The sequence below is a fragment of the Neolamprologus brichardi genome, chromosome 13 (assembly GCF_056152115.1).
Source record: "Neolamprologus brichardi isolate AB-2024 chromosome 13, ASM5615211v1, whole genome shotgun sequence".
Classification (NCBI taxonomy): domain Eukaryota; kingdom Metazoa; phylum Chordata; class Actinopteri; order Cichliformes; family Cichlidae; genus Neolamprologus; species Neolamprologus brichardi.
The window spans coordinates 11,424,920-11,439,234 of record NC_142116.1 but is presented as its reverse complement, the minus strand read 5'-3'; the positions used below and the strand labels follow the sequence as shown (position 1 = coordinate 11,439,234).

General features: G+C 38.2%; 1 protein-coding gene across 1 annotated transcript in view; it reads right to left on the bottom strand.

The window, feature by feature from the left end:
- The window catches only part of LOC102798301 (protein bicaudal C homolog 1-like), a 58,612-nt gene that overhangs the window by 39,256 nt on the left and 5,041 nt on the right, over positions 1-14,315 (bottom strand). The window contains exon 2 of the mRNA XM_006783686.2: positions 2,923-2,969. Within this exon, the coding sequence (XP_006783749.1) occupies positions 2,923-2,969 (47 nt within the window). The remainder of the gene's footprint in view (positions 1-2,922; positions 2,970-14,315) is intronic.

The following is a 14,315-nucleotide window of genomic DNA, read 5'->3' as shown; positions in this document are numbered from 1 at the left end:
CATAGGTTATGGTGTAGAGTTTCGTACGGGTTTGTGCTTAGAACGTAGCCACTGTGTAGATTTAACATCCATATAGCCATTCTCTTCTGCTTATCCTTGTCAGGGTCGCTGTAGCCTATCCCAGCTACCATAGGTCGAGAGCTGGGTACACCCTGGACAGATCGCTGTTAGATACCTAACCCAACTAACTGCATGTCTTCGGACTGTGGGAGAAAGCTGGGGTACCCGGAGAGAACGGGGAGACCAGAGAATCATAAATCCCCTGTGAAGCCTGAACAAAAGAAGATTCTACTATAAATTCTCAGGTTCAAATACTGGACTGAAAATGAGTGAAAAAGCAGCCAACGTCCAAAAAAAAAAAAAAAAAAAAAAAAAAAAAAAAAAAAAAAAAGGTTCAGGCCTTCAGAAAGCCAAGACCAGACTCCCTAAAACCACCGCAAAGAGGAATGTTGACTTCGTCCTGAAACAACAGCAGCAATGGCAATGTCATTTCTTGAAGATGTTATGCTGCTAAAATGAGATAAATTAGTTGAAAATTAAGTAAGATCTGACTGTAAAAAGATTTAAGAGATTTTGTTGGTTTTATAAATGATTTAGATCAGTGGTTCCCAAACCTTTTTTGCTGGGCCCCCCTTGTTTTACAAGAAAAATGTTCGCGCCCCCCCTCGCGCACGCACGTGCGCACGCACGCGCACGCACGCACGCGCGCGCACGCACGAACACATCCTCCAACCACACACACCCATATTTTGCTCCATTGCGGTTTATTTCACACCTCAAACATTTAGTAAACAATTAAGCAAATACAAGTAATCTGCAATAAATTACAGGTAGTAAGAAAATAAACTACTAAGTCTTTTACGCTACGTCCACACCTACACGGGTATTTTTGAAAATGCAGCTGTTTCATCCACACGTAAACGGCGTTTCGAATCACTCTGCAAAATGGGTTCAAAAACATAAATAACTGTTGGATGCTGTTTGTCCGTGATTTGAACCGGGGGAACAAATTGTGGCAGGATCAGCCTGATGTTATTTGTATCCCGCTGTAACTTTACTGTATAAAGAGCTAACATCTCCAAAATGTCAGGAGTAGTTAGTCATTACAACAAGTGTTTGTGAACTACAAATCAAGAATGTGGGATCCTGTTTGTCTGTGATTTATACAGCCCAGCGCTGCTCCCAACAAAGGGAAAACCAATTCTGCAGGAGAGACCAACCTCTGCACTTGTGCAGGTGAAACCAAAGGGCAGATATGCTTCACCATATTTTCTAGTCTTTGGCTTAGAATGAAGTTGGTTTGGAAACATATTCAGCTATGCTTCATCTCCTGCTTTGCGTTTGTGTGGGCGCCCGTGCTAGCAGTGTCCAAGCGTTGTTGTTGTTTTTTTTTTTTCCCTTTTCATGCCGCGCCCCCCCTGCAATGGCTCTGCGCCCCCCCCTAGGGGGCGGGCCCCACACTTTGGGAACGTCTGATTTAGATAATTTCATTAAATATCACAAAGCCGCTAGAGGCAAGTGTTGGTGTGATTTGTTGATGCGTGAACACATTATCGACAGTTAACAGTGAAAGTTTAACATCTCATCCACAACTGCCTCTAATCACTGGACCTGCAGCCTCTCATCCAGCGTCCTCCTTCGCCTCAGTCTGTAGATATTCACCTCCGCAGCTCCAGAACTTTTCTGCTCTTGATTTCACTCTTTATTTGCGCAATTTGTTCCCCACACTCTGGACTCTCTGCTCAGTTCAGCTGCAGTTCCCCTGCTGCTCTATAAAGCCAACAACTCGCCCGGTTCTCCACACGTTCGGTCACACACTCCGTGCTCTGAGTGGCTCTGCTTCAGCTCAAACTCCCATACATGACACGTTTGGCCCTGCAGTAACTACTACTCTGCACTACAGCAGGCTTCATATCAAAAAAGTGTATAAACAGTAAATGTTGCTAGGCAACCTGGCATGTACAATATTGTTTTACATTAATTTCTATTGGGTCTAAATTACCTCCTCATTTGTTCTAGGTATAAACGGTTATGTTTATTTATTTATTATTTTTTTCATTTTTATTTCACACATCTTAAAATTCACTATTTGTTATATTTTAACCAATTTCGATATTTTCTTTAAATGCCACGGAGTGAAAATGACCCCCTTCGTGGTTCTACTGTTAACAGAGTGCAAGAAAGTCTGAAATTAGGGGTGGCTCAAAACTTTTGCACCATACTGTATCTCAGTAACTCAACCAACTCAGTCTACTTTGTTTAGTCTTTTGTTAATTTTTCATGGTGATCAAGTTTACATTGCCAAGCCGTTGTCAGGATAGGTTCCAGAAATAAAACCAGGAGAAAGTCACATTACTGAATAGTCAGAAATGGTTTCACTTGAGAGTTTGCAATTAATAAACAATTGTACTGGTATGAAAGAGCATCAATTAATAAAGAACTGAGCTATACAGCCACAGTGTCACACTTGACTGTTCCCCAAGTACCAGTACGAGAATGTGAGCAAGTTGTCACACATTCAGAAATATTTAAACTCACTGAGCCAAATCCTCGTTTCATTGAACGTAGTGAAGCTTGAGGACATTTCATTAAATTGCTCACACAGAAAAGTCAATGACGCACTGCTTGGCCGGATTAGGGTTTTTAAACTTTAGATAAGCTGGTATATTATGGTACATTATGTAACTGAGAAAGCCCCCCCCCACCCAGTGTTGTGTCAGGTGTGTTATAGTATCAGAGCCCTGGAGTGATTTAACGTCAGTATAGTTCCATTGTTTTTACTTGTTTACATTTGTAATTAGGACCGACTGAAGGAGCACCTGAGTATCTGCTCCATTACCAATGAGTGAAGTGCTGCTCAGTGGGCTTGAAAGCAACCCAGAGACAAAGCACACATTATCCAAGTGCAGACTGCACACTCACCTTCTGAAAGAAATCCTCCCCACCGTTGACTCTCCCCTCAGAGGCAGCTAGAGTGAGACAGAGGAAAGAGAAAAATAAATTCATCAAAACCACACAGAGTCACTCAGCTTTTAAATGTACAATCCAACCTAACACAGCCAAATCACACACAGATTACCCAGTCCTCAAAATGTTACCGTATCTGCACTCAGTAAAGTGTTTATGGTGGATCTCCATTTCTTTGCATATTGCGTTTGGCATGCATAGCGATACTGCTGATTTGCAAGAATGGTATAAAAATGTTCCAAGCAATTTTCTATAATCCTAGAGATTGGACACAGCTTCCGTGTAACAAATTGATGGATACAGTGAAAATATTTGGGCATTTTACAGTAGCCATTAATGGAGCATTTCATACCACACTTGGATTGACTGATGTTGGTTTTGCACTTCTTAAAATAACATTCACACTTATGACTTTTGTCTGTCAGCATACTGTAAATGCCTGGCCTTGGAAATGGTACATGAAAACTTTAAAATTCCCAAACATTGGGTGTAAACAGACTAAGGACTTAGAGAAGCAGTGGTGTTTGACTTAAAGTAAATTTCCAAGCAGGTGAAAATGCCAAGAAACTCCCTTAGCTGATACAGTAAGCAGGAGAGAAGCACAGAGCCAATCACCAGAGCAAGTCAGGCCTGAAGTCTCTCCAGCACATCTGCAAGTCCTCCAAGCTGTGGCAAGTTCTGTTAATGCAAAATACATATCTCCTATCCAAGGAGAATTCTCATGTTCCTGTCATTTGGGAATACAGGGAGGGTTTAATGATGCATTTCGGCCAACGTTCTCAAGATGGATCTGCTGCAGTCTGTGTAAATCTGGGTCAGAAACATCTGCAGCGGTAGAGTCGCCGTGACTTACAGCTCAGTCAAAAACGCTGACCTCGGTGCAATGACAACAAAAAAGTGTCCGAAACATCCATCCATCCATCCATTCGCTTCCGCTTATCCTTTTCAGGGTCGCGGGTGTCCGAAACATTTCAACATTTATTTCTGAATGGACAGCTGAAGTATAATGTATTCAAAAAGTGACTTTGCAGTTTTGAACATTAGAACCAAATTCAATAACTAAAAAAAAATGAACACTAAACTTATCGCACAGTAAATATCGCTGTCTGGACTGTTGGGCTTTAGAAAACCATAATGGTAATCATTTATGATAAGTTATAATGAATCAAGAACGTAACTGCAACTAAACGGAGCTCTAAACCTATTACATCAAAAAAGAAAAGCAACCATATGGTGAATGACCTCTGAGCCCCGTTGAGTTTTATGTAAAATTTCCTCAAACCTATAAAAGCTGGCCCATTTAAAAAAAAGAAGAAAAAAGCTCATTACAGATTGTACACGGTGCAAAAAGTATTATATAATGATAATCCCACTGTGAAATTAGGGTGTGGAAAACATTGTTGAAGCTTTCCTATCCACACCACATTTTAAAAGACAGACAGATAATTAAAATTCACTAAGCACTGCATCCTTTTCACCACCCCAGTACACTGATAGCATGAATATTAGCTCATCATTGCATCCAAAAGCAGAAAAAAGTGGATTAGAAACTTGTGAGTCTGAATCTGGAGAGCCTGATTTAAGCGAGCTTATATCCACGACCATTCTTCCTGCTTTGGAAACCGATCGGAAAAAAATTCCAGCTGTTAACACTCTTATGCAACAACAACATTAACAACCGTCACGAAAGGGAAAATAAGCATCTTGTTGAATCAATGCTGGATGTCTTTTCAGCTGCTTTAAGTGCCTCTGATAGCGGATGCTCATAATGACAGCGTCAGCATTCTGCTGTGCTTAATCTGATAACAGACGAGACTAATAAGGGTGAACAGGATGGTGGGGGGCTGTGACGAGCTGTAAACACTGATATGGACTAAAAGCTGTTTTGCATTGATGTAATTTCTCTTGTAATTTGTATTAATTTTGGGAATGCAAATATTTAACAAATCAGTATTTGATTCTTTAGATAAGGTATTTGCCAGGTAAAACACACAAAATACTTGGCAGCTGCTTGCCAAATGCAAACTTTTTTTTGCTTTACTTTATCTCACATCATATACTTTATTTTTGTGACTGTCATGTATCCCAGGCGGGAATTTTAAGACGGGCACTGTGGTGGTATAGTGATTAGCATCGTTCCTCACACAAAGAAAGTCCTGGGTTTAAATCCTGCCAGCCAGTTGTTGTTTTTTTCTCTCAAAGGCATGCATGGGTTAGGTTAATTGGCAATTCTAAATTGAGATGTAAATGGTTGGTGTTTTTCCTGCTCTGTGTTATCCTTGCGATAAACCAGTGACCCACCCAGGGCATACCCCATAGGATTTTCCCCCAAATGACAAACAACTGATAAAGCATAAAATGTCATGAGTGTCAATTTGAGCTACAGTTACAACTATGCGGCTACCAAATACAAAACAACGTGTTCCATATTAACAGAACTCCCAGCATATTTGGTTTATCTCAGTGAATTTAGGTTTAAGTGTTTTCATCCAGTATTTGCTTTAGTATAGAACTGCTCCGACTTGAAAGCTCAGTTTCTAGGTGGTCTGAAGTTCCAAGATTATGAAAGACCCCGCTACCGTGTCACTTCCTGTAAGAACGAAGACAAACCAAAAGGAAAACAGCAGCGTCGGCTTTCCCCCATGTCTACTAAAAAAAAAAAAAAAGCAACAAACTGTCTAGCAGAGTAGACCAGCTGTTCTTTTATCATCTCATCTCCTCTTATCTTGCCTATATGTGGTAAAATAGTGACACAAGTACAGGTTAAGCCAACCAAAAGGTAACTTACAATATTATTTTACTTGGTAATAATTTTCTATGTTGGAATCTGTGTTGTAATTCAACTGGAGTCAAGGAGATGATGTGATTATATTTGGCTCCATATAGCCAAATAAGGTGGTAAAGTTGCACAAAATGCTTGAAGAAGCAGGAAAACATCAAATACCTATCCACTTACTGATTTTAAACAAGTTAAACTCTTGGTCAGCTGTATGACATTTTCACATATTAAAGTATTCAAATAAGACAATGCATTTTTAAATGAATGAACCAAATGTGAAGAAGTTGTCGTGGTGCCTTGAAGCCAGTGTTATGAATTACCAGTACACAAACTAAACTGGAGTGAGGAAAATTAAATTTGTTTCACTGATAACTCGCAAAAGCAAAAAAGTAATACAAAGACTCCAACTCCATCTTTGGCATAAATGTGGAGCTAAATGGAATTTGGTATGGGACACGATTGAAAACACGAGCCATGTGCAAAAAGCAAAACATCCTGTTGCCATATGTTTAAACTGGCCGTGGGAGAATCCAAGGCAGAGACAGACTGTTTGATGAGTTCCAGTGTATATAATTTTTTATAACTCGTTTGAGAAAAAAAAAGTAGTTGTAGCAGCTTTGGAGGTGGGATTCGGGAAAAGGGTGTCTTGGGTCTTGAGAGCTCTTTGCAAATGTAAAGCAAATTAGATCACAGGATCTGCAGGTAACGTCTTGATGCATGCTCAATCATCCAGGTAAGCAAATCCCCAAAAGTTGGTTCTATTATTCTGTTAATCTGGACGTATTGTTTTCCAGTGGGAGCTGACTGCAGGTTTCCCCAATTTTATAAACAGTACATTTGCATAATGACAGAAACTAGCAACACTGAAGGAACGATGGGCTGGGAGATCATTAATATGCAAATTCTCATGACCATTGATCAACAACTACAAATCAAAGCTGAAAAATGTTACATCCGGATGAACAGAATCAACTTTTGGGGATCTGCAGGTAAAACTTACAAACTTATGGTGTGTTTGTGTGTCTACAAACAGATAGCACAACTTTGACCTGAATGGGATGTGTGACAGGAAAAAAGAATTTGCTGTCCAAAAGTCCAAAAAGAACAATAAATAAAGCAATAATAAATTTCAATAAAGCAAAATTATTTTTGGTCAGTGACCACAAAAGCAAAAGCCACAGCTTTTTGGAGTGATGGGCTCTACACAGAAGAATCAAAGGATTGCTTGGCTACAATAACATTGCATGTGTTTTTGCTGTTTTGCCTTAAGGCACAGTAGACCTACATAGATTTTTATGTTTTTATCTTTTATGTTAAGGAAATAGAGCTAATGTGTAATTAAATGTGTCATCTAAAAAAAAAAAAAAAAAAAAAAAAACGGCAACGGCCATATGTTTGGTGAACATCAAAGAAGTCTTTTCATACTAGCTGTGAAGCACGGAAGTCTAAATGTTATGGTTTAGGTTGCCTTGCAGCCTCGTAGATAGAGGGCTGCTTGCAGTCCCTGAGTGAACTTTGAATTCATATAAAACATTACTTGAAGATAAATGTGAAGACATCTGTTTGAAGCTGAACATGCAGCGGAAATATCAATGGAGTAATAATCCTTAGCTCAGGAGTAAATCCACCAAGGATGTGCTTAAAAAAGAAAAAGAAACACAGGGTGGCCTAGTTAAAGAATCCCAGTGAAGTATTGTTTTTTGGAAGAACATTACATCAATGTTTTTGTTGTTATCTTTAGGTACTGCGTCAAAGATGGTCAAAAGGGATGTACTTTTTTTTTTTGTAAATCAATCACTACTGATTAGAATAAAACACCAGCCTCATCAAAAAGAAAACTGCTCACATGAACATTAAGTTAAGTGACTGAAAGGCTGCCTCTCTACCGCCCTATGAAAGACCGGGATTATTTTCTCTGTTTTAATGCAGTGAATGGAATTTGCACCCATTATTGTTGAGTTTGAGACTTAAAATTCAGAAAACCAATAAATTCACCCTCTCTGCTTCAAAACAATCATGTGATGATTTGCCAATAACATAAAATTAGAAGGGAAAATGATGACCAGAGAGATCCTTTGGATTTAGCTTTGCCCTGTTTTTCAAAGAACTGACAGGCCTTTCACCGCACACACACACAAAACAAAACTGCAGAACTCATGCCTCTGTACTTAGATAACCAAGAAGCCTGTTATTTTCACCAACAGAGAAAACCAATTTAAATTATCAGCTTTCCTTCAGACAAATCAAATGAATATTTGCATGAGAGCTGAAAAACAGAATATATCCAGACTTTAAAATACATTTTACCAGTATATACAATTCCAGACTCATACCAAAGAGACTTCCATTTCTCAAATGCATTAGATCCATAGTTTTGTTCCTACCCAGGTTACACAAGGACAATGCGATGCTCCTCCCTCCCAGCAATGTGTACTGTAAAGCCATCACAGCTGAAAAATGAGCCAAAGGCCCTGAGCACAGTTCACATTTTGCAATGGATTATGTCCTCTGATGTATTTTTGAAAATATGGTACAAATAATGTGACACTAACTTAAAGCAACAGACTTAATTGTATTAATTTGAGAAAATAGACATAATAGTTGTAGTTAATCAGATCCACACCCTCCAACGCTTTCTGAATAATTATTTAATATAACTAATAACTGTCATTGCACCAAAAAAAAAAAAAAATGCATTGCAAACTATACAAGCCTAATCGCTGGCAGATGGAGTCAGGTCTGGTATCCATTATTTTGTGGAAAGAGCAACTTTCTGGGAGATTCCGCTGTTTTGACGTTGAAGGAATGTAAACAGTGTTGATTTCTACAGTTCTGGCTTCATTCCACACACAACAATCAAGCAAACAATAGGGCTTAATAAATCAAATAAAAATATATTTTTGACGTTAATATTTTCACCCTTGGACAGTTTCAGTTTAATGCTACACTGGTTTAACGGAAAATCTGAGACATGAGCTCAAGTTCTTTTTTTGTGTTTTTTGTTAAAGCCAAGTCACAACTCTCCCAATAACTAGAGTACAAACATTTCATGGCAAGGATTAAAGTAATTATCCATTTAGACTGAATGTGTCAAAATCAATTATTTAATACTAACTAAATAACAAAGCAGGAGTTTGTACACCTGGGACTCGCTATCTAAACAATTTGTATGGACAAAAACTATTTGTTTAAATTTTCCCCCGACACACAAACTAAATGTGATGTAAGAATGTGCGGACTGCATGTGTTCTTTGAACCACGTGTACACATTTTCTTAAGAATGTCAAGCTTGATAAGATGCAGATGAAAAATTAGCTGAGACATATTACAAGACTCTTCTTATTATGCCCAGGCTTTTGTTTGTATGTTGATAAGTGGTTGCTAGGCAACTTGATCTCATATTATATGCATACTTCAGGTTTTGTGGAAATACATTGCAAATTACTAATGTGAAATTAAAATCATACAGTGCTTTTAAAAGATGATGTTGGTGCAAAAATAGTGCTACTGCCACTACTATTCTTTAATGTGGTTTCATTTGCCATAAATAGGAGTGCAGATTTCTGAAACTAAGTACAAGATCACTGGGATTTATAAAGAGGATCATGCATATACATGCTTTTCTAAAATCTGACATGTGCACCTTTGCTTTTCTGCTTTCATGGTTGTCTGACTAAAACACACAGTTTTAGTCATGAAACTACACACGGCACTTTGCCTCTGGTCTCTGGTATTTGCGCTGTGCAAGATTTAGCAATCAAAGGCCTTAATGTGAAAGGATTTCTTTGAAGACAAAATCTTTTTAAATTGCAAAAATCAAAGAGAGGCACCACCTAAATCTCTAAACTGCAGGGCTGCTTGAAAACCTCTGTAGGTATTGTACTGGCAGTAACCACAGAGGACTTAAGGTGAAACTTGGAACATTTGCAGAAAAGTCTACGTTAGCATTAAGCTAAGGAAAGACATGTAGAACTTCATAACAACAAGTCAAACCTAGGAAAGGTTTGACATCTTAGCATACCAAAAACTAAAGACAGGGATTAATATGAAAGCCAGATTTATAAACCGTTCCATGCTCGCAGGAAAACAACACGCTTGCAAAAACTACAATTCCCACATTTTATGAAAACGAGGATGTTTTTACAGCAGCTTTCTAATGTCCCTCCCCACAGTCAGAGTGGCAGCTCTCAGCTGATTTAACATGGAGCTAATGAGAGGGCCTGAGGAAGCTATTGCAAACCACAAATGCATGTGCAACGCTTGTTAACACATGAACAGATGTATTTTTTAAGTATTATAGAGAATTTCTTCAGGCCTGGCTAGGACGGCATGGTTTAAAAACTTTAATTCCACTTCATAGAATATCTTAGTCGTTAATACTTTGACTTAAGAAGGTGACATTTTAATTATATCATATTTAAAAATAATGCAAATTACATGAGAAAGTCTGTGATATGTATAAGTTGATCTTGGGTTGTGAGCTGACCTATTTGATCTACCATGAACTCCTTTAGCCCCAAATGTTGACTTTGTTTTTTCCCCTTTTCTTAAAGTTGAAAATATTAATTTCATGTAAATGGACACAAGTCAGCACAGATGAGACCACACTGATCATAAGCCATGAGACACGACTCATCAATCTACACTGTGATCATTTCACAAACTGATGCGAGACTCTGTTACACACTATAATTTAAATCCCCTCCAAATGAGTTAAATGATAAAATAAATAACACAATCAATAATGTTGAGTGAGGTTGTCTTTCAGCAATTAGGGCTGCTCACAACCAGCAAGTCTGAATATCTTGCATGAAAGCCAGTTCCTACAAGTGTAACACCACACAGCTGACAACTACCTGGCAGTAAAAGGTTGAATGATTTAAATGAAAACAGACAAAACCCAACACTCGAGTCTCCCTGTAAACTGCTCTGGAATATTTTTGGCAAGATGGCATCTACATAGCACCTGAGACTCATTTCATCTGTTTCTCCAAGGCAACAACAGTATCTGATTACCATTTCAGGATTAGGAAACTGTAACAATACAACAGAGCCAAGGGTTTTGTTTTATGTGAGCTTATCTAAACTGACAGAGAAGCATTCTCAGCTTTCAACATTGACATTTTTAAAATAAAAATACAATTTAAAAAAAAGACAGAATCTGTTTAGTTAGAGACAATTATGCTTCCTACTGCAATCCTCCTTTTAGAACGAATCAGTTTTGCCATTTACTGATCGTACGAGGATAACTGTTAACCTAACAGACACTTTTTGAAAATTTAGTTCACATTTGTTAGGGCTACTTGGAAAGCAATTTGGGATTCCATCTGCTAAACTTTGCCAATTTTGCCACAGGGGGCAACAACCAGCATTTTGGGGCATCCGGTGTAGCTAAGACAGTCTATCAGATATCGGGTTCAAGACTGTTCTGCTACAGGCCATTGCTTACAAAAGCAGCTGAAATTAGAAAATTGTTCCCACTTGTGTTCCACACACAGTTTACCTGCATACAACCAAAACCTGCTCAAACATGATGGAAACCATAATGTGTCCAATGCTCAAACTATTGTCCTTTGCATACAAATATTACACATTTGTGTGTGGATATTCATTTAGGGATTACTTGGGAAGTGGCCTGTGAAAACAGCTGTCAACTGAGATTTCACGCTCTGTCATCTAAAGTCTAACATTAACAACGCTTTGAGCACAAAACAATCAACACTATAGATTTCACTTGATTTGGGTTGAGGATTGCATAATGCTAGGTATTGTGATAACAATAACAAAGCAGTAATCAACCATTACTCAAAATCAAGAAGTGTGTCTTGATGCTTTTATAGCACTGTTACATTTATAGCTTTGAAAAAACACCATCAATATCCACAAAGCTGAACACCTGTTATTGTATTTCTACGGTGAGAAGTCGTCACTCTCAGTCTCTCAAAACAGCTCAACTCCTACTGGGTTGCCAAGCAACTATGCTATCAAATACACCCGCTAAGTGCCAGATGTCGCTGTCTGACAATGATAAAAGCCTATTGGAGAAAGACTACTCACTGACCCCAGGGGCACAAGAATGGACAGTAGAGGTGGGAATCACCATACATCCCACGATACGATATTATCACAATACTTAATGCACGATACGATATTATTGCAATTTTTAAAAAATATTTTGCAATATTCAGATTCTGTACATAAAGGTAAACTTTATCAATGTTCATTTTATCTAATAACAAAGTCTCACACTCAGTCTTTCTCTCATTTCAGTCAGTTTTATTGTTGACAAACTGAACGGTTTGTATTACAGTCTAGTCCAACTTAACTGAATGCAACCATCTGGTACAATTATAGCTATTCTAAACTATGCAATTTGTGAAAACTATGCAGCCCATTCAGCAACTGAAGAATTTGAAAGTAAATTAAAACAAAATATAATTTTACATTAAATAAAAAAGCTTTAAACTTAATTAAAATAAAACATGTCTTAAATTAAAATAAGTAAACTGGTATGTTTATTGCTGCCAAAAAAAAAAAAAAAGTTAAACACATTTGGACAGTGAAGGAATGTCAGGATTCTTGCTCAGAAAAAGGAGCTGATCAACATGCTCTGAAGTCAGAGCATGTTCCAGTCCACAAAAACTTTTTTTGTAACAAAATATCGATTTCTGCTGTCCCTGTATCGATACATTATTAGCAAACAAAATATCCCGATACTACACAGTATCGATTTTTTCCCCCACCCCTAATGGATAGCACAGAAAATTTTCAGAACAACCTTAAAGCACCTTTAAAAAATAAATACTATTAAAAATATACATCTATCCATAAACACCTAGACTATTTCTACATCATATTAACAGCGAGATTTATTTACACTCAAGCATCCTGGGTAGTAGGGTCAACCAGTCCAGTATCAAGCTGTTCTCGATAACATGTCTGCGTTATGACCTCCCTTGTGTGAATACTGCCAAGTGATTACACAATGCTGTACATTCCTGGTGCCTGGTATCTACTGTGTTAGATCCCCCATGGAGCATAGGGAGTTATTCTCATTTAACAGGCTGAGAGCTCCTCTGTAAACATTACACTGGACTGTTAAGAAATCGCTTGACATGTCCTGTTCATCAGCATTGCAACCATAGAACAGCACATTTTTTCCTTGTATAGATGCAGAAAATCCTTAGATGCATGCATGCAACAATTCTTCAAATTTTCTGTGTTATCTAGGCTAATGCAATCAATCAGAATAGTGTGCGCATTATTAAACAGTTCCCCCAGCTATTCTCTTTTGTTCATGCAATGATTATTCTGGCAAAGGGAAGAACCAGATAGAAAAAATGCCCTTATTAAATTTAAAAAAAAAAAAAAGTTTTCCCCCCAATCAAGGCAAGTGGAGAAAAGGTAGGCTGTACTGGATGTTGAATGAGGAGAGAGAACAGCAAGCCAAAACCCAAGGTTCTCCATAGATAAACAATGAAAGCTCTAGGGGGAGTGGTTAAGGGTTGGGTGGGGTGCGCGTGCGTGCGTGCACATTTATGCGAGGGTGGTGAGCGCACATGAGCGCAGGATAAGTCGGGGGTGCCCCACATGAAACATTTCTAAAATAGCAACCGCAAACCAGACAGAATGTAAATCTGCACTTTGAAAAGGGTTGAAGAAAGAGAGGTTTGAGGGACGAAGAAAAACAGGTATTCATTTCAGCCCATTTACAGTTCCAGGAGCATAGAATTGGGTCACAGCACTCCAGCTCCACTCGGACTGTTGAAATAAGACTCCTGGTTTTATTTTCTTGAGTAATGAATTACAGGTTTTTCCACCGACTGAAGCTCAATTATATTACAGCTCCTGAAAGCCTCATCATGCCCAGGATGAAGGAATTCAACGCGTAAGCAAAGTCGAATAGAATTGTTTAATTGTATCAGCATGTTTCAGTAAAATCTGAAAAAACCAGGAGAAAACGGGAGAGAGGAAATGTGGCAAACTGCAACCAGGCAATATCCAGTCAAGAGTAAACCCAGCAGCCAAATTAACTTAATCATTTATACTGCTGAACTGTATTTGCTGATGTGTGTTTGAATACGATAAATGATTCAGTGATTAAAGTGCTCTAAAAGTGCAATATACACATATTCTTTCAGTGCACGTCTTCTTTTTAATAAGTCAGGCAATCTTTGCTGCACAGGACATATCGTGTAGTGTTTAGTGGTGCATTTTCAGACATGAAACATACAGTATTGCCTGTATACTCCTCTCCATATCTGGCGATTTACAATTTTAGTGTCATGAATTCGTCTTAAAAAAGTATTTTTGATCATTTCTTACAATCTTTCCATTTACAGCCTAAAAATTCTCCAACTTCTTAGAAAATGCAAAGAAGAAAACTCATGAAAGTATTTAATAATTATAAACTGCTCAATGTAGCATTGCCTGCCAGCTTACTTGATCATTTTTTTCTGGTTGAAAATCATCATTAATTGCCCTTTTAACAAACTGTTGTTGGGACAACAGCCAGCACCCATCCCATCCTTCTCCATTATTTTTGCAGTGTGACAGTACATAAAAAGTA